The sequence below is a fragment of the Lindgomyces ingoldianus genome, assembly GCF_010093535.1.
Source record: "Lindgomyces ingoldianus strain ATCC 200398 unplaced genomic scaffold BDR25scaffold_47, whole genome shotgun sequence".
Taxonomy (NCBI): domain Eukaryota; kingdom Fungi; phylum Ascomycota; class Dothideomycetes; order Pleosporales; family Lindgomycetaceae; genus Lindgomyces; species Lindgomyces ingoldianus.
The window spans coordinates 2,953-27,111 of record NW_022985208.1 but is presented as its reverse complement, the minus strand read 5'-3'; the positions used below and the strand labels follow the sequence as shown (position 1 = coordinate 27,111).

The window sequence follows — 24,159 nt, the reverse complement described above, 5'->3', positions numbered from 1 at the left end:
AATAGGCCGGCGATGGTCTTAAAACAAGGCTTCCAATTCTTTGTGCTTATGTGGTAAGATAAGGCAAGAAGGACATACACACTTGGCACGAACGAGAAGTTGAATGCTGGCGTGGTATTCTTCAACCCGATTCTTCCAATTCCAATCTCTATACCGCGTAGACTTTTACTACCTGGCTGGCCACGCGTTTTTGGTATCGGTATCGAAATTGGAGTGGGTTGACATGCAGCATTTATCGCAGGTGTGAATGAAAGAGTAAGAAGAAAAACACCTTGAATCATTATAATGAATTGAAGGGCCATTGAAAATATTTCCAAAATTTGAGTATAAACGAGAGAGGGAATACAAGTGCAAGAAACCCAAGCTGATTGAAATTGAGGTGAGATTGTAAATTGCGGCGTAGTGCAGGAGCTGCGGTATAGGTTGGGGTGGAATTGCCGCATCCGAGCTCAACGGTAAGTTTGATTCGTTCCCTGGTGTGTGTTATCGACAACACATGTGGCATAGCTATTCCAGCAGGGCATTGACTGGGCTGTGACTAGGCTGTAACAACGGGCTCCAGTGATGCACGTGGAAGGTATGCGCCGTGTAAAAGTGTGATATTTAGTAGCTGTGGGATCTGCCGCAACCACCTATTCATGGACTCTCCCACGATCCATCACTCAACTTGCCACCCCAATTTCGATATACCTGTCGTCTCTCGACTCACTCACCTCCTCCGCCGCCAACTCGCTAATCCTTCGCTCACCATCTGCCTCCACAGGTTCGATTTGTGGGGGATGATCCCACTCATCAACTGCCTCTCCTTCCTTTCTTAACCCACCGCTTTTGGACCACCGAAGCATCCCACTAGTAAGAGAGTAGGCTAAAATAGAGCCTATGACTACACCTACAATCCTACCTTTAGGGAGCTATTTCTCATTTCGCTCACGGGCTGAAGCAGACGAGGAAATAATGGGTGTGATCAGCGTGGCCAACAGTACGTAGTACGTTACGTTTAAGCTTTTCTCTGCCAGTAACTTCTCAATTTAGTAGTACTTTTGTACATAAGCAGTGAATTAATTAGTAAGTACGTAATATAACAGTAACTTCTTAAAATCTTTATACTTTTATACTTTTTACAAGAAGTTTTGTTAGTCTAGGTTAAAATTATTCTAGGAGAAGCTTTTTAGCCTAGATAAAGTCCCCTAGAGTAGTTAATTTACTCTCTATAGCCCTATAACATAACTAGTTCTTTTAGAGCTATAGAGCCTTAATTATACAACCTGCTAAGCAGTTTCTATTAATTATAACTATTCTTTTACCTCTAGAGAAGGCTCTCTTACAGTTATAGCTTGTTAAGGGTATATAAAGGAAATTAAAAGTAATTTTAAAAAGTGTAAAGTAAAAGTAACAACTAACTTTAAGCTACTAAGTAAGAGGTAATTAGAACAGCAAAGATCTCTTTTTAGCTATAAAGAGGTCTTTAATGTAGCTATTATAGTATTATTAAAGCTTTATTATTTTTTACTGTTTTTTGTATAACCTTAAGCTTATAAAAAGGCTTATGTTAATAAAAAGAGTTTACTTATAGCCTTTATTATAATACTTGCTACTAGGGAGCTTACGCTAGTAAGGTTATAAATCCTTTTTTTTCTTATTACTTTCTATCTTTTTATTAATATAGTCTTAAAAAACTGCCTTTATTAAAGCCTTAGCTTACTTATGCTACGCTAAGTGCTTACACTAGTAGTTTTTAAACTAAATAAGTTGTAATTAGAAGTTAAAAATAGTTATAATAGTGTAGTATAATATAAGTAGATCTATAATAATCTTCTTTTAGTATAAGGTTAGCTTTTAGATCCTAAACATAACACTATTTTTAAGGTAGTAATTGTTGCTTTTACCCTTAAGCTCCTTCTCTATCTTTGTAAGCTCTGTATACAGGTGCTAGAGGTTAACTATAGTTATCTAGATAAAGCTGTACTTACTGTTACTCTTAAGTCTTTTTATTATAAAGTAAAAGGACTAAAGAAACTTAATAAAATAATTAACCTCCTCTTACTTTTCTTTAAAGATAGTTTTATAAAGGGTAGCAGCTATTAACATGTTAGCACTTTATTATTTATGTAGAAACTTACTAATAAGCTCTTTTAACTTATAGCAACATAAAAGCATAAGATATATGCTATACTAGTGTACTCTACTGTCCTAGATAAGATTAAGGGTGCTAAAACTCTAAAAAGGATTATTAGCTAAGAGTAAAGCCTAAAAAGTTATAAAGGCTAATTATTATTTATAAGATGCTAGCACTATATTAATAAAGTTATGCAACTTACTTATAACACCTTACTGTTAGTATAGCTTAAATTAATTATCTAGAGCAGCTTAGGCTAGAGCTTTTTTAAAAGTAGAGACTTCTTAGCTGTATATAACTACCTTAACAACAATTTAAATTATATAGCTAGCGTAGCAGATATAGTATTTAGTAGTAAGAGGTAAGTAAAGCTTTTTAGCTAAAGTTATAATAGTTTTTATGTTATTATTTAATGCATTATTAGTAATATAGTAATAGAATTTAAACATAATTTTATAGTTCTTAAGCACTTTAATAATCTCTAGCGCTTAATTTTCTTTAGTGTAGTCTCTGTATAGATTATTAAAGCTAATAAGGAGGTCTCTATGCTAGTAGTTAGCATCTGTGTAGAGGATGTTAGTGTTGTAGTTTTAATTTTTACGCTAACGCAGCTAGGCTAAGGTTTTACTAGTATATACTAAAAAAATAAGCTACTACCTTTAGGCAGGATAAGTAGTTTAAAGAAGTCTATATATTAACACTTAGTATAATTTTACTATAGGCTAATCTTAGTATTATTTAAATCTCTTGCTTCTAGCGCACTAGACTGTTCTAGATATAGGTTAAAAGCGTAGTGTAGGAAGATAGTATAGCATTAAAAAGGTTAGCGCAGTTCTAAGTAAGTACTTTATAAGTTTTAGCTAAAGATGCATTTTTAAAAGTTTAATTTTAAGAAATAACCTAGTTTATTACTATAGCTTAAAAAGCTTTTTTTTACTAAGCTTTATAAAAAATAATCTTTATAGATCTAGCTACTTTTATTACAGCTTTAAAAAAATTAGCAAAAAGCCTTAGGCTATTAGGTAAAAGATCTTTACTAGCATTAATTTTATGCTTCTTTTAGAAATAAGAGATAATATAATTATAACTACTAATAATTTTTGCAGCTTTGTGTTGCCTTTAGAGGTAACATTTTTTATAAAGCTACACTTTAAGAACAGTGCTGTTATTGTTCTTATACACTAAATCCCCTTTATAACGCTAGACCTAGGAGATAGGATAATTGCTATAGAGTTAACTTTTGTGCTTTACTTAATAGCTAAGTTTTTCTAGCACTAGCTTCTTCTTTTCTAGCTAAATATTGTTCTACTCTATTATAAAAAAGGCTCTAGAGTTAAGGTGCGCGTCTACTAGAAAATTATAAAAAGATACATCTTTGCCTAGAGCTAAAGTTAGAGTTAAGAGCACTAACAACTTTAAAAAAGCTAACTTTAATTTAGTAAGATAACAAAAGCTAGTGTAATAAAGCACCTTAGCTTATTAAAATAACTCTAATAAGCAGAAGGATTAAGATAAGGCTATACACCTACTGTAATAAAAAAATTAAGACATTTAGCTTATTATAATAATTAATAAGATAAAGAGCTTTTCTAGGGCAAAAGTTAACTATTTTTATAGAGGGCTACTTAGCACACTAATTAGGCTACTGTGCTATAAAACGCAGAGTTTTATTTAATTATTACTTTAAAATGTAACCTTAAACAAAGCTTCTAATGTAATAGCTAATAGGGTCTAAAAATAGGAGGGAAATCTCCTAAAATATAACCTCTCTGACCTGTACTACAGTACGTACTTAGCAATTCACTGTACAAAAGTTACGTCTCACATTTTGACTACTTTTGTACGCCTCACGTGATTACTACGTTCACGTAGTTACGTTACGTACTACGGACTGTTGGCCACGCTGGGTGTGATACTTGGAATGAAAGAATATTGAACAGCGGCGCTGTCGCTTCATTTGCGCCAACTTCGATATCTATTCTGAGGAGCCGTTGAGTGTCTGGTTGACCTAAATATTTCGAAACCTCCTGAATAGGGCGAGGTTGACATGCAGTATTAGCTCGAGGAAGGAGAGAATTAAAAAGAAGGGCTCTGAATAATATCAAAGTAGCCTGGCCTGTCGAGGGAAAATAGCACCCGACTATTTTCAGTCAAATTGCGCGACAGAAAGTCGTAGTTGAGGGTTGCCGGGGGGAGGGGCGACCTTAACGTGGGTCGAGAGACACCCCGTTACATGACAGTCCCTGAGGGCATTGAATTATCCTAAAGGTCATTATCAATTATGTTATGTGCCTATTCTAGAACACCCCTGCTGCAGCCATTCTTAAATATTACGATCCCGCTATTGCTTTCGCACCTATTTACTAAGAGCCATTGTTTATCTGACAAGGGTCACCCGGGATCGGCCGGCGCTCAAGGGCGTAGAGGGAGTCCTGGCCCACCCGGAAGAGACGGATGCGATGGGCGTGATGGTCGTGATGCGCGAGACAGGCGCAGACCGTGGTTCTCGTAGTGAACTGGACTCTATGCGACAGTGCAATATCATGACTGGACCCCAGAGCGAATCGCCTGGAGATATTACGGCCTACTCCCAACAGGTTACTATCTCTCCGGCACGAAATCCTGCACAGGACAATCCTGAAAGGTTAAGGTTCCAGGTTCCTGTTTTGACCACCTGCACAATTCCTGTTTTAACACACTACGAGTCTCCTCTTTGACCCTGCGCAAGGTTCCTGGCACGCTGTAACATATGTGTTTCTAAAAGCTTTAACTTACGCCACTGTGATATTTAACACCGGTGGCGGAAAATCTCGCAGAGAATCCCATGGCAGTGGAGCCGTGGCGCGTCCGCAGGCGCTCGTCATAGGAAGGCCAACGAAGACGAGCGCCATACTTTGGATCAGCTGGGGAGAGCACCAGCCAAGGTCTTGCCACGAAGACTAGAAGCGACGAACGGGGGGCTGAAAGTAACTTTGGGGTGTTGCGTTCTGCGCTCTTGGGTGGCTTAATTGGCCAGACAACCTAGGTTCTATATTTGATCTACTAACTTAGACATCATAATCGTCGGATTCATGCCAATACGAATTTTCCTCCTCCGTTGTCTGGTCATCTTCGTCAGTGCTAACTTGTTCGCTAGAATCGAGTTCGTAAACAAGGACAGCGGAAGCGATCACAACTTTAAATGTCGAATCTGCATGCTTAAGCTGATATCTAGGTTCTATGTTTGATCTACCAGGTACCACCACTGTCGGAGTCATACCAATACAAATCTTCCTCCTCCGTTGTCTCATCATCTTCGTCGCAACTAGCTTGTTCGCAAGAATCGAGCTTATGCCATTGGTCAAGGTTCGCCCTCTGCTTTGCCGTCAAATTGAACCTGCTCTCGTACACTGCTCTAACAGTATTTCTCGTCTTCCATTTGAAGGTTCCGGGATGAGATACGACAAACACGACGGCATTAAAGATGGAATTCTTGTGCTTGTCATTGCTCTGAAATGTGTCGTATAGAATCGAATAGACAAGTTTGAACGCAGCGTCTCGAGCCTTCGACTTATTGCGATCTTCATCATCACGCCGCCCGGCCTTCAAATCTTCGATGATTTCACTGAGCGTCCTCCCTTTGCAGACGTCGATTTGAAGAAAATCATATGTACCGCAGAGGGTACGGTAAAGAGTAGTGTCGTTGGGCATTAATCGAAAACACTGGCGGTAACCCGATTCAATCCCTTTGAACGCGACATCAAAAAGAGGAATGTCTTCGTGGATGATCTCCGTTGACTGAAATGAGTTATCAGCGCTGTTAAGGACTAGGGATGCTAAGCGCGGGATCCGAGAGACGTCGATCTCATATCGCATGTTTCCAATGGTGATTGGTGTCTTGGCTCGTGATGTAGTACTTGTTTGGGCCGGTGTCTAATAAGTTGATGTCAGATGTGCTCATTGCTAATGTGCTTACTGACCTCGTTCTGCTGATCTCCCTTCGCCATCAGATTGTTGTCTCTGGTCTCCTGTTTTCCGTCCTGCCATTTTACGTCTACACCTTCCGATGGAGCCATCTTCTGCTCACTAGCGATGACCTCCAATTTCATTCCGCCATCGTACCTGACAACCGCAACCTTACTGGAACTACCTTTCACTACTTCAATGATTTGATTCAACAGGTAGCCCAGACTACAAAGAGCCTTTTGGTTGCTCTTTTCCCAATCGCGGACATTCTGGGCCATATCTCGGACTTTGGCATCATCGAAAATGCCATTCTTGTGGTAACTGACAGCAAGGTGTGGGATCTGTGATATCCAAAGCTGAGCTGTAGTCTCATGCATGTCCAGTTTCTTACCAGCAGCTCGAGTCTTAATTTCCAAGATGGAAGAACAGTCTATCTCTTTCCCTTCTCTTTTAATTGTAATTGCGGATGTATGTGCCGATTTGGGAGCGGATTCAGCTAACTGCAGTGTTTCCAGTATCTGCGGCAGGGAGTCGGCCGTCTTTGCCTGCGTCTGAGCCGCAGCTCGCCCTAATGCATCTTCAACGTACCCATCAGTTTCATGTCTGACCACGCATTGCAAGCCACCGAAGCGAAATTTAGTGATTCTGTAATACCCAGAGGTTCCGGTCGCGCGTTTTGTGCACGCCTTCTCGAAGTTTCGACCGTAGCCTTGGAAGCCCTGAATGACTGTTGTGGTGTCATGCTCCATGCGTGTAAACAGCGCCCTCTTGCCATCAATTTCGACGTGTATCTGAAAGAATTCGCTCGAAGTCCCGTCGACGAAGCGGAGAAGTTTTCTGATATTGTTCCGGTCCGTGATGAGGTCGACATTTCCCATCTCAAAATCAGGATTCTGGGTGAAGATTGCACCGAACAAGGGCTCGAGAGGCGCATGGGGGATTCGCGCCGCATTTTGATCAATGTAAACTCGTCCGGAGTCGGGTTCCAGCTTTAGTGGTCCCGCAAGCGGTGACCAAAGAGGTGGGGAGCCTTTTTTTGGTCATTAGAAAGAAACATCTAGCGGGCGCCTCTCTAACCAGCTTACCAGGTACTAAAATGGTAGGTAAACCGCTATCAAGCCAGCTATAAGAGGCAAGATACTCAAAATCGGTGATGATTGCATGAGAAGGGTCCAAACGGTCGTTCAAGTCAGAGCGCAATATTGAGGCGACGACTTGTGAAGCCATGCTAGCACCGGGCCGATGTCCCAAGGCAAAATTGATGATTTTGAGATGCAATAAAAACTGCTGAATTTCGGATATCGGAGGAAAGGCCGCGTGGAGGACTTAGAGGGTTTCCTTCTCACTATCACTGTAAGCAGTATGAGGGGAGACCGGCAGTGATGATCATAGCAGTAATGTAGGGTATTCAGGTGTTCGTCTCTAGGAGGTAACTACTGATCAAAGGCTCTTATATAACTTACATGGTTCGAGATTAGTCATGATCCATGATCATATGATAGTTCTGTTTGTTTACAACCACCTTTGTTGCACAAACGAGAGGTGTGGGAGTACAAGATAAGGAGTTTCACAAATCAACGAATAATATAGTGGCCCATATTACACAGCATACCATACCCTTGTTCCTGTATTAAATATAAGGACCTCTTGTAGCACTTTTCGTACGTTTTCCGGGTCTGGTGGCGGACTTGGTGGTGGTCGAGACCTTGAGGAGTGAGCCAATTTCATGGCATTGCTGTGCATCATTTTGCCGAACGGATGGGACAGCATCCCCGCCACAAAGCGCTTGTCATTTGCCTACGTCTTTCTCTTACCCTTTCACGGCTGCCAAAGTACCATCTTCGTAATGTGTTTGTGCCCAAAATGAAGCAGAAATATGGGGCCATTACAGAGAAAAGGAGCGAATAGCACGGAAATTTAATCTGAATCCCAATCGCCATCAGCATCGCGTGAATTCATTAGGCCATCACCATCCCAATATCCAGACTCCCATGAAAACTGTCCTCTTTTGAAGACAAAGTCACCAACATGACGACATCGAATTTCCTGATAGCCATACGGTAAGCAATCTTTAGCAAGTGCCCTTGTCTCTGCCCGGACGTCACAATCAATCTCAACTTCAGTTTGTATTGACAAGTGCCCACCGAAACATTGAAGCATTGGTCGTATCCAATCGACCCAGCAACCCATTTCGCACTCAAGTGTGGGTGCATTGTAGTAACTTCCAACTTCCACAGGTTGCTCTAGTATAATTCGTAGCCCCTTCAAATGAGGGAGAATAGAACGCCACAGTGGATCATCTACTATCCTCTCTGGCCTGTATGAAACACCCATAGGTCGTGCAATCAGCAGTAGGTACCTCATTCTTTGTCTGTTCCGATCGGTGAAATTCTTCCTGATAAAGTATGTGCCTTCTCCATGAAGATGCAGCTTGAAGATATTCTCCCCGTAGAGGATATCTAAAACTTCTCCACTGATATGCTTCGATACAAGGAGAATACTGTTCTGGGTTGGATTCCAGTAGTCGCTGCTCAAACGTAAGTTGGATTCATCAGACTGTAGAATGGGGTCGCACAGAATCTTGCCCTCTAAATTTCGGACAGATTCCAAGATTGTCTTGTCTTGGGTGCCATCGAAGTCCTCGCGCAGAGAGTCCAACTTCTGAACGGCGTTCAAGCACGTTTCGTCTCTGGGGTTGTCTAAATTCATGTCGACGAAAACGCCCTCCAAATCCTGAACATCTGCTGACTCTGAGTGGTCAAGGAGTCTCTCGGACTCCGTATCATCGCGGACGGCTTTGAAGTCTTGAATACGCTCCACCGAGAACCCTTGCGAATTGAAGCGTGGGTTTGTCACGTCAATAATGCGTTTTCAAGGAATGTAGTATTAATAGATCTGTAAGCAGATTTCAATAGGAAGACGCAGCAGGCTAGGAACTGACGTCTCGGGAGGCATGCTGAGCTTCTTTAGTTTTCCCAACTTCTCATTGAGAACTGCTATTCGCTTTTCGAACATTTCTGCTAACACAGCTTTGCTGAGGATCTCCATAGCCTGATAGAGTAATTCTAGGTCAATAAATACACGATAATATGAAAGAGGATGAATAGTTGGGCCTGCGGTAAATGCGTGGTTGTGTGGCGGTGGTGCGGTAGTGCTGCGACTGAGGCATGCTCACTGATATCACGGTTTTATTGATTAGAAATTATTTCTCTTGGTGATCACGAGACATCAGCGTCCCTGCCCGCCAGGCCGACAAAAATGCGAATGTGGGTTTGGGGGCAGGCGCAAGCAAGGGGACTACTAGGGGCGGCGGCAACAACGCTGCTTCAGGCGGAAAGGCTCTGGTAGGATGAAGTGAGGAGTGGACGGGGACGAGAATGTGTGAGGGGGGCGATTGATGGATGCTAGGTTTATGTGGAGGGAGAAAAAGACTTTTAGCCCTTTGGACGGTTGCAGGATGCTTGCCCTAGCCACTCTTGGTCCTTGGTTCTGCAACAGGAATCGAGGAATTCGTTCTGCGCTCAACCTGCTAGTATAATGGCTGGGCCAACACCCACTTAGCTTAACTTCGCTTTGGTTTTCTGTATTTGAGATGTAACTTACCAGAATTGTCCGAAAGCGCAAGCAAGGCACAGCACTCGAGGGACCTTGACCTGAGCCCAGATGACGGACCAAAACGGATACCTAGCAGCCCTATACCAGCTGACCAATTGCAGATCTCAGCCCTGCATATCACCTGATTAGGACGACTGCTCCCACATCAACTGCAGCCAATGAAAGCTATTAGACTGACAAGCGGTCGTGCTCTTGAAAGAATAAGATTTGAAAGAACGTGGCTCGAAAGAATGTAGCTCGAAGGAATGGGTATCATAATACGGAAGCTGAGTTCTGCAGAAACTCCGGGGGCTGGGCGGGATGGCTTGACTGGTGAAAACCTCGTTTCGCATCCGGCGTTCGCCACTTCTGCCTGGCCACGCATAGCTACATGACTGCGGAAACCGAGTAGGACCCAACAAAAAGTATTTACTCCAGCAACTGGTTGGTGCCAATATAATTAGCCTTTGTCCGTTTGGATGATTTCCTCGGCGCTTGCACAACTCAGTTTCAGCCTACATGCTGTCAGCCAGGGACCAAAGTCTCGAAAACCTCACCGGTACATGCTTTGGGATGTGCGTGCATTACCATTATGTAGTATTGCTGCATACGGCCGGTTCCATCAAATTTCCCTGCCAAATGGGAGATATCGGTTTGGTATATATTGCATAATGCTTCTCAACCTGGTTGCGCGGGCGTCAACATCAGATTTCCTCGGGAGCAGTACGTCCATTACATCACTTCAGGCCGAAACCTGCTGAACATCTTGTAAGTTCCTATCAATGCCATCGTAGTGGGCATTAATAATCGATAGTTGAAACGAACGGCTGGGACCAAATTATGTGTTCAATAAAGACCCGGCAATGGAGCCAATGCGGATGTCCTTACGGTGAAGTACCAGAAAAATGTCGGGGTGATATAAATGACCCTTATCATTGCCCACAAGTGCAGTGGATTGAGGGGGACGAAATAGCCGGACATTGCGGCTGCTTAATTGAAACTCCACTAATCTCATCTGTCAGCGAAGGGTAACTGATGGATGTCTTGATGCGACTTGAGAACCTTGCTGGCACGCAAATCGTATTGGTTCGAAGTTGTGCATAGATTAGCCTTTGGGTTACAGTAGCTTCATATTACATTCGGCGAGGTAGAGGAAAGAGATTGACGTATCCTCTCAATATTTGTTCGACGTGGAAAATCTGCATTGCTTTTACGAAGCTCCGTCTTCTATATATCTACCGTTTTGTTAACAAATACTGGTATTGCCGGGTTGAAAAGTGGTGTTATTTTTGGGATCGAATCCTGAACTCTGACCTTGAAGGCCACCACCTTCGGCTCGTCAGGTCCGATAGGGACGCCGTAGTCGAAGACGATATCCACGCGTTTGCCGTCGAGCCTAGTAATCAAAAGCCGTGCTTCAGTCGCGTTGACTCCGAAAGATTGGCAAAACTGCGCAATGAGCTTGGTGTCTGCTACTTCAACAGAAGGATGTATTTTGTCAAGATCGACTGGGTGAGTCCGGAGAAGGATTCGTATTGGGGCACACAAAGACGTATGTGCGGGCTCCTTACCCATTCACGGATACACTAGTGGGTAACTGGCAAGGTGCAGGGGCGATCGAGGGCGTTCGAAGGGAGGTGATAGCGTGGTTGATGGTATTGAGGGCGAATTTTTTGCGACAAAATGTGCGAGCAACAACTACGTGGGGCGACGAGTGTAACAGCGATGGATTTGAGTAGATGATGGTGTTCAGATGGGGACGATCTTGACCGTGGCTGAGACCGGTTGACTCAGCGAACGTATCCGCGAAGAAGTTAGCGTGAACAGAGAACCAATGTCTGGGGTTTGATTGAGCGCGCTAAACCTCAAACGAACAAGGCAACACTGTCAAACACTGCGTGGCTGAAACACTGACGTCAAAAAAGTGTCGTGGATCAGTGTGTAATTTATTTATGATTAATTAGCGGATACGTGCTGTTTTGGCAGTCGCGTTTCATCCGTTTCCCTGTTGCTTGGAGCCATCACAGCCAGACCCCTCTCGTCTGAGTCGTACTGGATAACTACTAAGTTATATAAGATTCAATATTATTTACCTGGCCGATTACCACTCATAATAAGATGAATGTCGAGTCGTCCCACTCATGAACCCGTTTGAGTCGACGGGAGTAGATAAGCAGAAGCACACCTTCGATGCAGGACTTGTAAGGTCGATGCAATGTACAGTTCCTTTGTACAGTAGGTGCCAGGAAGTGATCATCCTCCGCACCGTGCGCAAGCGAATACGATCTGCCCACGCAGTTTTCTATGAGGATTTTGGGGATAGATTGCAATTAAAAATTAAAGCTTTTAATTTATATAATAGAATTAATAACAGAGAATCTTTTAGAGTAGCAATTGTTCACTAGCGGGTGGAGCCTCCCTGGGCAGCCCTGACGTCAGCAACGCGCTGGGGCATAGATAATATACACTTCTGCTAATCTTCTGGCTTCAACCTATTCTACTCCTTCTTTAGGATAGACTCTATCTCTTTAATATTGCTTATTTAGTGTCTTCTTTTTAAAATCTAAATCTTTATAATGCGCTAGAGGTTCTTAATAGGATTTAAATTAGGACTTTGTGCTAGCCACACTATACAATCCATGCAAAGCTTTTCTTAGAAACCTGCGGTTATCTTTAACCTGTGGTATAAAGCCCTATCCTTCTGCCACAACATAATACTGCGTTTTTTAAAGACTTTAGCATAAAATAGCTGCGTGTAAGCAGCTAAAACTTTATTATAGTATCTTTTTAAGTCTATCTGCTTACCTTAAGGCAGTATAACTAGCTTTAACTTAAAATCCTAGGATATAGCCACCTATACTCTAACAGAGCTTCTCCTGCTCTTAAAAGTAGGCTTTAGGTATTAAGATTTATACACACACAATGCTCTCTTCTTCTGCTTGCAGTATTAGGTGGTGGAGATAAGTCCTACTTTAAAAGTTAATTTATTAGAGAAGCAGACGCATTTAAAGTTGTTATTATCCTAGGTTTTTATGCAGGCACCCTAGCAATAATAATTAAGCTTGTAGGAGGGCTTAAGGTAGAGCTTAGCGCGCAGTTTAAATGCGTAGTACTTGTTTTTTTGCAGGTATTGCTTTACTGTATTAACGCAGATTGCAGTTGTTGTTTTTCTAGGAGTAGTAAGTACTTTGTACGTTTTAAAGAGAAACTGCTCTAGGTGTTGTACTAATTGTCGCTCTGCGCGCTTATTAAGCTTTAGAGGTCTCCCTGTGCAACAGGCCTTTTTCTAGGGCTTATCTTTACATTTTTGCAACCGCTTAAGTATTAACTTAATTAACAGGATTAGAATAGGAAAAGTCTTCTGTATCTTTAAGGGGCTAAAACTAATATAAGAGAGCGCCTAGATGCTAGCAAGGGTAGGCTTATTGTATTTACAGCGAGCAGTTTTGGGTTGGGAAGGCATGGTGGTAGTGTGGAGAAGGAGGAGAATGAGTGGTGCGGAAAATTTTGAGGTGTGTGGGTTGACCCGATATAGTAAGTTAAGCGAGAGGATGATGACTTCTTGGCACCTATTGTACAACCAAGTTCTGCGGAGGGACAAACGTGTAGACGGAGCCGAACTTGGGGATCACCGAGAAACCAATATCCGTCATATCGGCTACGAATGCGTCCCAGCTGATCGATCCGCGAGCCGCCGATGATCTTGAGAGCAGCAACGAGAAGACTTCAAAGGTAAGGTGACAATAACGGCGATGTCACCTAGTGAGCTAAACTCTCGCTCTGTCATCTTGTCTTTTTCTAGTGGATACGCTCGATGAAGATCCTCCAGCTTTTGGAGCCACTGGATGGAGCCGGACCAGTCCAAACGTCTTGTGGAGTCTGGATTTGCGCTCTAATCTGCAGTGTGGCCTCAATAAATTCGTCACACGCATCAATTGGTGTGATGCAACATGGGAACTCAGAAATCGCACGATAGATCCGTTGTTTCCATTACTGCCGTGAAACTTGCAGTCAAGATGAGCTAGCTTTGGAGCCTGACGATGAAGCGAGAGTCGCAAAATCGGACTGCATCTACAATTGGGTGCCTTCAGTTGTAAACTCCATAGTAGACGTTCTAGATCAAAAGGAATTTGTGGATCCTTCCTGGATTACTGGGGCCAGGGCTTCCAACGAGGCGTAGTACTGTACGATTGGGCGATTTTGAGGCCTGTACAGGTGAGATTTTGTGTACGTTCGTACAACAGGGAGGAGGAGAGGTAGGTGTACGTATTGTAACTGTTACAGCTCACGTGATCTGTACAAGTAGTACAATTTAATTAAAGTACGCTGTACTCTAGTTAAAACAGCTAAGACTATAGGTCTCTAGAGACGTAAGATTAAGGTCTAATTAACTATAAAATAACTAGTTCTCCCTAGTAACAAGAGCAGATAGGACTAGATAAGGCCTGTAAGGCGGCAAGAGGCGTAGTGTAAGGGGTATTGATCAGGAAACACAGGTCACAGAGAGGGAATGCAGGATAGGGGGTAACAAGAGTAAACCTTAGGGTTAGAGGCAGAGGTACAGAGGCTGAGGAGCCTATATACCCCGTGCTAAGCCTAGGGTACTTAGGGGTTAGATAGCTGTAACATAACTGTGTATACAAACTTCCTAAAAGGGTAATACAATCTGTACTACGTACTGTACCTAGGGCATTATTAAACGTACAGTACGGCTCACGAACTCGGTACGTTCGTACTGAACACGTGACTGTTACGGTTCACTTTGTACGGACCGTAGTACGGCCCGTTGGAAGCCCTGACTGGGGCCCGTCATTATTTGAGATACGTCTTTATGCATTGAAGTTGTTTAGACTACCAACCCCGCGTTCCGATTTCATCTAAGAACTCAAGAATTGATCTTCCTACCCCTCACTCTTCAGAGACCACCTACAATTTGCTATGCAAAAATGGCATCAACCTTTGAGGAGTAAGTCACCTTTCTAATGTCGATCTAGGGCTGATCTAAATCCGTGCAGCTTCATCTAATCACACCTGTTTACCTTCTTCGTTGGTCAAAAAAGAAGGGCCATCATAGTATTAATGGTGGAATGGAGGAGTCTGGAAAGCGATATGCAAGGATCTAAGATGTTGAGGTCGAGGATTTCATCCGCTTCTGCGAATATGCCTACCGCAGAGACTATACAGTTCCTCCGTGGGAAGAACTCCCACCTGAACCGAGCTCTCTGTCGGTCAAAAAGAAGGTGAAGAAAGCTGTTCCTGAACCAGGGCTTGATACGCAACTAGCACCTGAGCAACCAGGATCTGTTCTGGAATTAGGGGTTTCTTAGGAGGTTGATTTATTACCTGCGGCTCCTGTGCCTCGATATGCAGCAAGACAGCGCCAGAGCGCCCTGTTACGGACTTAATTTAACAGCCAAAACTACCTAAATGACGGCGGCCCTAAAGCTCTGATCCTGCAGCACTTTGAACCCAAACTGAACAATGCCATACACCAAAACTTCACGCCAGTCTTTCTCACCTATGCACGACTCTACTGTTTTGCGATCTACGCTTAATAGAGCTACTTAAAGCGCCAATCCTGTGCAAGCTGCACAAGACACTTATGGACTTTAAGTTGTACACAAAGCGCGTTGGAGACATTATTGAACTCACGAGGTATGCGTACTTGAACCTAGATCTGCCGGATAGAAGCCATGATGGAACTCTCGACGACATGAGGAAACTAGTGGTTGAGTATATCGTGTGCGAGATTGACACAATTGGAAAATGTGATGAATTTGTGAGGTATTTAGAAGAGGGCGGTGAACTTGTTAGGGATTTCTGGAGAATGGCAAGGGATTATGTGGCTTGATGATATATGATAGTTTTCCGCGTCGCTGGTTTGGAACCTAAGATCCTATATAGGATTATTCAACTTGACATTTAGACATTTGACACTGAGTAATTTACTAGCTGGGATTCCTATATTGTTTTGTATAGTTGGCTTCTTTGTCATTTATTGCTGGTGCACTGCTCGAAGGGACGCCCTGGTCCCGATTTCCTGCTCGCGCTGGATTGTTGGACTGGGAATTCGCATCATTGATGCTGTGTATGGCTTAGCTTATTACAAAAATTTCTGGCTCCTTTAATGATACCTGTGGCTTCTAGTAGGCGTTCCTTGATCAGTCTCAACAGCACCTATTCCAGAGTGCTCTGCTATGTCCTCTTCGTCGGCCTCAGAACCAGAATCTGAATTCAACGCTTGCTCGCCAACCACTTGTACAATATCGGGCCGATCTGGGTACATAGTTGTGATAAGGACAGAGTCGCTTTGGCTAGGACGGGTCTTGTCGACCTTCTGTCCTGTAGCTGTGGTTGAAAGGAGAGATATCTGGAGGTGGGGAGGGTGAAGGTTAACCTTGGTCGGACGGGAGTCAGGCTAGGAGATTGCCGGAAAGCGCCGGACTCGGAAGTAAGAGACATGTTTGTATGGGAAGCTCTGAGAAATTCAGGCCAGAAAATAAACCTATGCACAGGCGCGGACATTGTTGGGACGTGCTGGCGAGAGGGCGCTGGAGAAATCTGGAGACGGAAAATCTGACGTTCTGAGCCGTAGGTGCGCCCTTCGCTCGGTACGGCGCATTTCCCGCTGAAGATGCTCTCGCCTTGAAATCTCTTGCGCCCACCGGCGACAATTGACAAGTCTGTTGTTGATTTCAAGTCACTAGACTACCTAGATAAATGTAACATCCTCCTTGTTGATACTAGATGAGGGACAGCGCTGTATACGGCCGTCTACTAGGCGTCCTTTCGAGGAAAAGAAACTGTTTATTCATAGAGTAGACGCCACGTTCTCTGCAACTCCTTGCAGTCTTTGTAGTGGCTTACAAGAAACTCAGCTGGGTCTAAACAACCTCCCCTGCTTGAATTAGTCCTTCAATAATAGCACCCTCGTAATGATCGTACCAAGCGTCCCTTTTTTTTTTCCAAATTGCTGCTTCTGGCTGAAATAGTATTCGTTCCTCCTCCCCCTCCTCGTCCTCTCCGTAGTCGCACAATTTTGATAATTCCAGGCTGTCCAACTGAAGATTGTTCGCAATGTTTGCGAGCGTCGATTCCCATGCCCCCTCAAAAGGAGTCAATATAACGCGTGTAAGTGCCAGCCGGCGTAGTGTTGGGGCAAGTGAAGATAGGAACTTGGAGAGCAGTGTTTCGTTCGTTATAATTTCGAGCTCCAGCTTGCGGATATTCGGCCACGGTCGGTGTGTAGTTAGCAAACCAAGCAGTTTGCCCGGTCCATTTCCACGCTCGCGGGGCTCATACTCAGTTTGGAGGTAGCCGTCTACAAGCCAACCGAACGCTAGCCGTACTCGCTCCAGGTTTTCACTGCGGCGGAGAAACTCAAAAAGAGCACTAGCTGTAGAGAGGCCTCCGTCATCTTCTCTCTCAGACAGAACAATCAAGATGAGTAAGGTGGACCAGAGCATGTTCCATAATGGCCAGCTGCCTCAAATATATTCTCTTCGAAGGGAATCTCTTAGGAGAGAAAGCTCCCGGCCGTTACCGTCCACCATGTCATCTACTTCCGCCGCATTTCTAGGTCGACCACTGTGACCTTCACCCTACCACAGCCGTCGCATGCGGTTTGGGCCCCAGAATGCTGAGCCTCCCACGTAGAAGCTCGCCGAGCGGAGCTTAGCTTGAAATTGCTGAGCCCATCCCAGGGCTCTGAGAACAATCGACAACTGTAATGCCTCTACATCTTCGTCCTCCCAGCCCGTTGTATGCATGAGGAGTTTACTCTGGCTGATGCGCAGTTGTCGCCAATGAGTACCCCAGCAATTGTCGAATAGAAACCCGGGCTCACGATTGAACGTGTCGGGGTTCGAGAAATTTGCTATCGCTTCGTCGAATTGTTCAAGCGCAGGGGCTCCTTCCGTTGAGGTTGACGTTCTCTGGGGGTGGACTCGGTCGCGTTGAACACATCCCAACTTCTGGAAATATAGATGATCCGTTACATGGCGTACTCGCTGCTCTAATTCCTTGCGATCAGCCTCGTATTCCGCATAGAGGACTCTCTTTTCGCTCTCCGATAGAGCTGACCATTGATACGACATAAGGCTCTCAAGACTTTTCTCTTCACAATTATCATCGCTGATAGATCCCCTCCTTGGATCATCCGGCAACGCAATGCTTCGCTCCCACTCGCGAAAGCTACCAAATTCTCGCAACCCTTGGGTTGTCCGAAGAACTAACTTCTGCACATTCTGAGCTAGCTCTTTTCGCTTGGCAATCTCAAGTATTCGTTCGACACTGGCTCTGCTAAGCTCGTATAGAACCTGTTGGAAGCAAGAGGGAGTAGAAATCCTTTGAAGGTCTCGACTCAAGAGTCGGAGTCGCTTCAGATCAGCCAGAGCCAGATAGGCCAGGATCTCGTACCAAAGCTCCACAGGAAGTTCAGCAAGAGACCCCCCCGGAATCCATCTGGACAGAACGACGCAACTTTCACAGCTAACGGGAGATCGCGATGGCAGCGGATAGGTTACTTGATTACAGAGGAGATGTATGCGATGGGAGGAGCAGCGTGGACGAAATCGAACAGCCGGAGGCGGGTGAGACAGCGAAACGGGCTGGGGGTAAACAATCTGCAATTAGGTTTAAGGGCGAGATACATGATAGTCAGAGGACAACTTACAGAAGACAGTACAAGAAGGTACTTGGCACTCTCGAGCAACGAGCTGCGTACTGCAGACAGCCCCAAGTCCGCGGGAAGGAGTAGAAGTGAGGGCAGCGACGCACAGACCGATGAAGGCGAAGACGGTAGTGCCAGCGGCGACGACAGCGACAACACCACTCGACGCTACCAACATCACCCTATCCACCGCCGCAGGACGAATGTAGACACGATGAAGGACGCATGCGAGCTCTTCTGCTGGAAGGGCCGGCAAATGTCCTGTCGACTATCCCGAATGAGGCTTCTAATTATGAGGGCATAGAAACCTTTAATACCAGAAAGGAAACGCAATGGGAAAGGAAGGTATCAACGCATATAAATGCCAAGAAGACGCCACAACTTCACGGAGGGGGGGGGAATAGATGGATTGAGGCGGGTAAGAATCCGGCGTTCTCTGGCACACGATACCTAGAGTACCCAAAACAATAAAGAGTGCAGCTAAACCCACCACTATCTTCCTCCATGAAGGGTATTGAATCAGAGGGACCCCAACCTTTGTTAATTACGACGCCCGACATTCCTACGAAACGCGCCTGGACAGAAATCTGGAATAAAATGTGCTACCATGCACACAGGGCATGAACGATATATGGAATGGGAAAAGGTCCTACGACACTACCTCTCTTGTGAACCTAGTTGAAGGAGCAGCATTCGGCCCGAAGTCAGGAAGACCCATATTCGGAAATACCTTTTGAACCTTGCGCGCCAAATATTGAGACCACCTCCCCTTAACCTCGCGAAAGGTTGTGGCGGCCCACCGCAACTCGGCCAGTTCCTTCTCATTTTCGGATAGTGGCGAAAGATGTTCCAGTGACAGACGTTCCATCTCAGCGTTCCAGGCGAAGTCGAAGAAAAGAGGGAAAGAATAGCGCGGCAGAGAGCCCGATATCGGTCGGCGGACGCGGTGAGGACGAGATCGATAGCGGCCCCACGTAAGTTGGTCAAACATGTCACCTACTACTCGTACATAGAATATTGGCACGCTATAGATATAAGCGGAGAGAAATATATTGCTTACCATTTACTACGAAAGAGGTCTCAACACACGGAACGTCCACCCACTTATCAGTCGGAGAGAGAACCTGCCGTGAAATTGTGAGTTGAAGCTGTAAGTGTTCGTTGTAGTTTTACTGACCTGAAGGCCAGGCGAATCCACTTTCAGGATGGTGAGATAACCAAAATCTATAGCCATCAATTACCAATTTAGAGGAAGTTCAGGGGACAAGAGCAGTCCCACCCGTATGTTCGCCTATGCCGAAGCCATCCTCACCGCCACTCGGTCCATTTACAGCATCTCCTTCGATAGGGGCATACTTGAAACATCGAAAGATTACTACTGGCTCTGGTTCCAGGAAGCGCTTGCGCAACTCTTCTTTATCCAAGCCCAAACTCAATGAGAACATATCTGTCAGGGCTTTTCCCAGCTTTATTACTTCGTTCACGTACTGTAGCACTTCTTGCCGCATGTTTGGGAGAGCTTGGTCGGGAAACTGGTTCTTGCCGTGTAGTGGCAGACCAATGAACGGGTGCTCATCAGAATGCTCGGGGCCAACGTACAGACCTTCCTTCCAGTCAATTTGTCCGTGGGTGTGCTCACCACCAAGTGGCATGTAACCGCGCCAGGCTACCCCCCCAGCGCGTACGTCCAGGGCTTCCTTGATGCAAAGAGGTAGGTCAAAGAAGGCCTGGGAGGTTGACAGTAAGGATGACTGAATTTTGGGAGACACTTCCGTGTCTGTGATGAGGAAGAAACCCCATGTTGAGGCGGCGGTGGCTATGGTTTGTATGATGCTTTGCCCTTCCGAGGAGTGCAGCCCGGTCCTGTAGTACCCCGCGAGACTAATAATTGGGACTTGCTCAGTCATTCTTGAAAGGACACAGAGGATTTTGGTGGTATTCAGAATGGCGAGAGTACGCTTCGGCGGGGTGATAGAGCGCGGGCACTCACTGCTGCATCTTCAGATGTCGTGTCTAGCGAGCAACGCCGGTTAAAGATATCACGGTGCAGACGAGACAACCGCTTTGGACGCCATTGCATGTAGTAATAATGTTGTGTTACAATATCAGCCTTTAACTACCAATAAATACATAGCACGTGCGTGTCTGTTAGCGTGCCCCACATCTTGATGCCAGCTGACCCACGACTTTCGCTCGAGGTGTCTAATGGCTTCGAAAACTGGCATGATTCGAAGTCCACTAACGTTATTTGTGTCGGCTATTCATCCATCATAGAAAGGCCAATGAAGACGAGCGCCATACTTTGGATCAGCGAGGGAGAGCACTAGCCAGGTTAAGCACAATTGTCGAAGGGGGGTTGGAAGTAACCTTGGGGGGGAGTTGCGTTCTGCCCCCGATGACGCTCTCGGATGACTTAATTGGTCCGATAACCTTATCACCTATTGGTAAAGTTGCTGTAGTCGGTTGTACGGTCTATCAGCCATCAGATGACAATCTCAGGGCACTAGGCAGCAGCATAACTAGTTCACTCACCCTTGGCGTGAGTGCATGGTGTATGAGTTCGACGATCCGTCTCACTAGTCGTTAGGATGCCAATCTGAAGCCTTGAAACCTGTAAGATACCATATAAACTGAAACATAAGACGACGGGATAACAGCTCGCATTTACTCTTCAGATCAACCCACAAACACAACTCAATATCAACTACAACGATAGCTGTACGGCAAAGAAAGTGGAGTAAGTATCGCGTCACGGAAAGGCATTTACTTACGTTTCACAGAAACGTTTTTTAAGGCAGCTCCAGGCACGAAATACCGCAAGCGCAATCATCTGGTGGACGGGCCCGAGAAAGTCTATGATTGTCAGGAGAAGCCGAACGGTCCCAACTGCGCAGACCCTCAATACAACCACTCCATAACTGACAAAGTTGTCAACGACTTCTGTCCAAACTGCAAGGCTGAAGGACGCTCATAGCCGACCTACACATTAAACATAAAATGACCTGCGGTCTCATTTGACGGGGACTAGCTCATCTGTGTTTAAGACAAGTCTGTTAAATAACAGGCTTTACAGACGCTTAATAAAACTTGATCTACCTAGAAGCATCAGTCCCAAATAACATCAGAAGTCTCATAACCCTCAGCTTTCTAAGCCGCACGGTAAGCCTCTCCACCTCTCCATCGGTGGTCTTTCTCAATCGCTGAGTAATCAATATTCGGTTGTACCCCAGGCGGGAACTCCGTTGATTGAACCGCTGCGTTTTTGCCAATACCTGCAATCACCTTGCCTAAGGACGAGAAGCTGGGAAGTTTCCCTGTCCAGCCCGCCTGTATGACTTGGTCGAAATCTTTTGCCGCCTCATCAATAATGCCCTGACCACTTTTGAGCATGTTGACGGTTTCTCTTACTTCGACGCGGTTGTTGGCTTTTGCAATGGGGCCAATACCACCTGATTTGTATACCCTCATCCAATAATCTTCTTCCCTCCCTCAAGCAGGCTAATCTTCTTCTCAAGCCTTGAACGTTCGCACTTTGTCTGCATTTCCTCCCCCGCAATATCCTCTAAAGCATCAGGACCCAGGGTGGCAACGAGCTGGGCAGAGAACAAGGTCAACGAGGTCTTCTTTCCCGTCACAAGCATGCAGTCGGCGACTTGCATACGAACCGCATCCACGAACCGCTTCCTAGCGACCTCATAGTACGCACAAAGTATGGCATGAATTTCGAGTGTGGTGTGGCTTGCGTTGCTCAGGGGATGGCTTTGAACGATGTCCCACAAGTACCATCATCCAACTCCGTGCTCACCAACAAATCCAAGACACTTCATAATCCGCTAACGGCCTCTCCAATGCCTGCTCCCTCGACACCCAAATGTAGCTACAGCAAGGCGAAGCCAGAACTTTGAGTGTCTCATCCCGAAATAACTCCCACCACTCTCTCGGCATTGCGTCCGGTGGGCTTCCAGCGGGTCGCGGAATGTTTGGACTTCTCCTAGACACTGGGATCCCAAATGCAACGGGGATTTGCGTAACCGTTGCGTTTGATGGAGCTAAGGCTTAGAGAACGTAAGGCTTCTACATTGTCATGGTTGATGGCGTCGGTGTCCAAAGTGTGGGAATCCGTCGTGATGAGCATGGAAGAAGATGATAGAGGAAGGCAAGTGTAGTAGTTGTGAAGAGGTAGGTTAGGTAGGTGTTTACTTAGTTGCATTTCTTGATAAAGGTGTTGAAGGAGCTGGGTGAATGAGTAGAGTCGATTGTGGGGATCGTGTTTTGCCAGTCGGGGAGTTGGAAGGATACCCAGGTTGTGTCTTTGGTTGCGATCTTGCCCATTACGACGAATCGAAGAAGCGGTCTAGGAGAGAAGAAGCTGTGTCTATCGGAGTGAGGTTGGCTCCACATTTTTAGAGACATCATCAATCGTATGTCCCGCAACACCTTTCTGCGTAAACCTACTGCGCTGTTGGGCGATACCTTCTCGATCACCACTGATAAAATGTCTCCAGGCGGCTCGACTTCCCCACTAACATCCCCTTCCCTCACCACTTGATATTTCCTAGGCTCCCTTGCCTCGTAATAAGTAGGCCGACCGGTTTCCGCGTACGTCCGGGTATCAAATGCCTTCAGTCGAATTTTTCCACTGAAATCCTTATTACCATGAACGACATGTCTCTTAACTAGCCTAACGGATAGGATATAGGCAAATCACAGGCTCGCAGAGCTCTGTGATTTGAGCATGTATTGAATCTCATTTTACAAGGCTAGTGGCGCTTCCGTTCGATTATTAGAACAAAATGAGAGGGCCGACAGGAGGTACCAATATAGGAGACTTAGTGCAGGCCACAGGGTTTAACTTTTTCATGGTACTCTTCTAACCCGGTGACGTGTATGTCTCCTCGTTTTTTCTCCTCCACCGGGTTTCTTCTCCGCTTCGTCACTCGCCGGTATTCAAATAATAGCTACGGCGGCAACCTAAAAAATCTCAATCTAGAGTAGCATCTCGTATCCCCAACATGCAACTCGTCGTCCCCGAGGCCTTATCGACCAGGTCATAGGTGCGGTCGTGCAAAATACACCCGATCGCAAATTCCCCGTCAACCCGATCCAGAACGTCAAGGAAAACGGTCACCCAGTCATCATTCGCCTGATTTTCAGTTGCGCGATGGTGTTCAACTATCATGATAGTTAGGAATTCACGCAGTGGCAGGTGTGTGGGAACGAAGGAGGGAAGGCGGTTCAGTTGAAGGCTGTTGATGAGATTGGGGGTGCTAGAGAGGCTTTTTGTGAGAGTGTAGCGGAGAAGGGAAGTTCTATGGGCACCTAGTGCAACTTCTGCTCCCGGTTTGGCATCACACTATAGCAGGTTTGTCAGCAGGTGGCGGTTGGAGTTATCATCGTCGGTGCTCTTGCTACGTTGCTGGCTATTGCTGGGCTTAGTTTCCGCTTCGTACGAAAGAAAAATAGACGAGGAGTCGTGGAAGAGGAAGGATAACATGCCGAAGCGGAAACTGAGTTAAACTAAATCTTCGACAACATACAACGGAGATGCCGACTGGAGATGATAACAAGGTGGAGCTGGAAGATCAGACGATAGAATCTGTCCGTACGTAAGTACAGCTGCGTCTGTACACGCGTACGGCTGAATTAGGTTGCCTGAAACGTTGGCTATCTGGCCTGTGCGCTAGGGGCTATGTGTACTTAAAAGCCCTCTTTCTTTATACAAAAAGAGAGGGCAGTAGTTAATAACAAGAAGATCTTTACCTACTTACCTCTTAGTACGCCCCTTAGGCGTATGTTTGTTTAATTAAACCTAGGTTAACTAACACTAATTAGT

The 24,159-nt window shown here is 45.3% G+C and overlaps 10 protein-coding genes across 10 annotated transcripts; 3 read left to right on the top strand and 7 right to left on the bottom strand.

The window, feature by feature from the left end:
- Positions 1–5,344: 5,344 nt before the first annotated feature.
- Positions 5,345–6,339, bottom strand: BDR25DRAFT_381289 (uncharacterized protein; the record flags this gene model as incomplete). The annotated part of the gene is made up of 2 exons (XM_033697705.1): positions 5,345–5,893; positions 6,076–6,339. The coding sequence occupies 2 exons, from the start codon at positions 6,337–6,339 to the stop codon at positions 5,345–5,347; spliced, it is 813 nt and encodes a 270-aa protein (XP_033541051.1).
- A 300-nt stretch (positions 6,340–6,639) lies between these two features.
- On the bottom strand, positions 6,640–7,288 carry BDR25DRAFT_156711 (uncharacterized protein; the record flags this gene model as incomplete). The annotated part of the gene is made up of 2 exons (XM_033683978.1): positions 6,640–7,091; positions 7,147–7,288. Coding segments are annotated over 2 exons (594 nt in total), but the record flags the coding sequence as incomplete, so codon positions are not given.
- A 648-nt stretch (positions 7,289–7,936) lies between these two features.
- Positions 7,937–9,196, bottom strand: BDR25DRAFT_97177 (uncharacterized protein). Its single transcript, XM_033699317.1, has 2 exons — positions 8,637–9,196; positions 7,937–8,588 (listed from the first exon to the last, which is right to left on the bottom strand). The coding sequence occupies exons 1-2, from the start codon at positions 8,768–8,770 to the stop codon at positions 7,979–7,981; spliced, it is 744 nt and encodes a 247-aa protein (XP_033541049.1). The 5' UTR covers positions 8,771–9,196; the 3' UTR covers positions 7,937–7,978.
- Positions 9,197–13,469: 4,273 nt separating this feature from the next.
- BDR25DRAFT_361718 (uncharacterized protein) lies at positions 13,470–15,581 on the top strand (the record flags this gene model as incomplete). Its single annotated transcript, XM_033696470.1, has 13 exons — positions 13,470–13,595; positions 13,632–13,787; positions 13,817–13,870; positions 14,363–14,496; positions 14,538–14,621; positions 14,650–14,664; positions 14,719–14,750; positions 14,780–14,973; positions 15,026–15,047; positions 15,101–15,162; positions 15,243–15,434; positions 15,470–15,534; positions 15,560–15,581. 13 exons carry the CDS (start codon positions 13,470–13,472, stop codon positions 15,579–15,581), a joined length of 1,158 nt encoding a protein of 385 aa, XP_033541048.1.
- Positions 15,582–17,256: 1,675 nt separating this feature from the next.
- BDR25DRAFT_242876 (uncharacterized protein) lies at positions 17,257–18,102 on the bottom strand (the record flags this gene model as incomplete). Its single annotated transcript, XM_033685796.1, has 2 exons — positions 17,257–17,589; positions 17,653–18,102. Coding segments are annotated over 2 exons (783 nt in total), but the record flags the coding sequence as incomplete, so codon positions are not given.
- Positions 18,103–18,975: 873 nt separating this feature from the next.
- Positions 18,976–20,233, bottom strand: BDR25DRAFT_381277 (Clavaminate synthase-like protein; the record flags this gene model as incomplete). Its single annotated transcript, XM_033697704.1, has 4 exons — positions 18,976–19,325; positions 19,387–19,450; positions 19,504–19,550; positions 19,606–20,233. The coding sequence occupies 4 exons, from the start codon at positions 20,231–20,233 to the stop codon at positions 18,976–18,978; spliced, it is 1,089 nt and encodes a 362-aa protein (XP_033541046.1).
- Positions 20,234–20,494: 261 nt separating this feature from the next.
- Positions 20,495–21,300, top strand: BDR25DRAFT_361716 (uncharacterized protein; the record flags this gene model as incomplete). The annotated part of the gene is made up of 5 exons (XM_033696469.1): positions 20,495–20,559; positions 20,601–20,865; positions 20,907–20,939; positions 20,984–21,058; positions 21,121–21,300. The coding sequence occupies 5 exons, from the start codon at positions 20,495–20,497 to the stop codon at positions 21,298–21,300; spliced, it is 618 nt and encodes a 205-aa protein (XP_033541045.1).
- A 173-nt stretch (positions 21,301–21,473) lies between these two features.
- BDR25DRAFT_381272 (uncharacterized protein) lies at positions 21,474–21,722 on the bottom strand (the record flags this gene model as incomplete). Its single annotated transcript, XM_033697703.1, has 1 exon — positions 21,474–21,722. The coding sequence occupies exon 1, from the start codon at positions 21,714–21,716 to the stop codon at positions 21,474–21,476; it is 243 nt and encodes an 80-aa protein (XP_033541044.1). The 5' UTR covers positions 21,717–21,722.
- Positions 21,723–22,526: 804 nt separating this feature from the next.
- Positions 22,527–23,187, bottom strand: BDR25DRAFT_361714 (uncharacterized protein; the record flags this gene model as incomplete). The annotated part of the gene is made up of 3 exons (XM_033696468.1): positions 22,527–22,965; positions 23,013–23,086; positions 23,134–23,187. 3 exons carry the CDS (start codon positions 23,185–23,187, stop codon positions 22,527–22,529), a joined length of 567 nt encoding a protein of 188 aa, XP_033541043.1.
- A 26-nt stretch (positions 23,188–23,213) lies between these two features.
- On the top strand, positions 23,214–24,010 carry BDR25DRAFT_361713 (uncharacterized protein; the record flags this gene model as incomplete). The annotated part of the gene is made up of 6 exons (XM_033696467.1): positions 23,214–23,269; positions 23,322–23,509; positions 23,549–23,648; positions 23,686–23,837; positions 23,884–23,932; positions 23,974–24,010. 6 exons carry the CDS (start codon positions 23,214–23,216, stop codon positions 24,008–24,010), a joined length of 582 nt encoding a protein of 193 aa, XP_033541042.1.
- Between the last annotated feature and the right edge of the window lie 149 nt (positions 24,011–24,159).

What these genes read in the sequence shown, in the direction of transcription:
- BDR25DRAFT_97177 (XM_033699317.1), bottom strand. Translation starts at nt 8,770, where the DNA reads ATGAATTTAGACAACCCCAGAGACGAAACGTGCTTGAACGCCGTTCAG. An exon ending in AATTTAGAGGGCAAGATTCT is followed by an intron (nt 8,589 to 8,636) that starts GTGCGACCCCAT and finishes ACGTTTGAGCAG; the next exon opens with CGACTACTGGAATCCAACCC.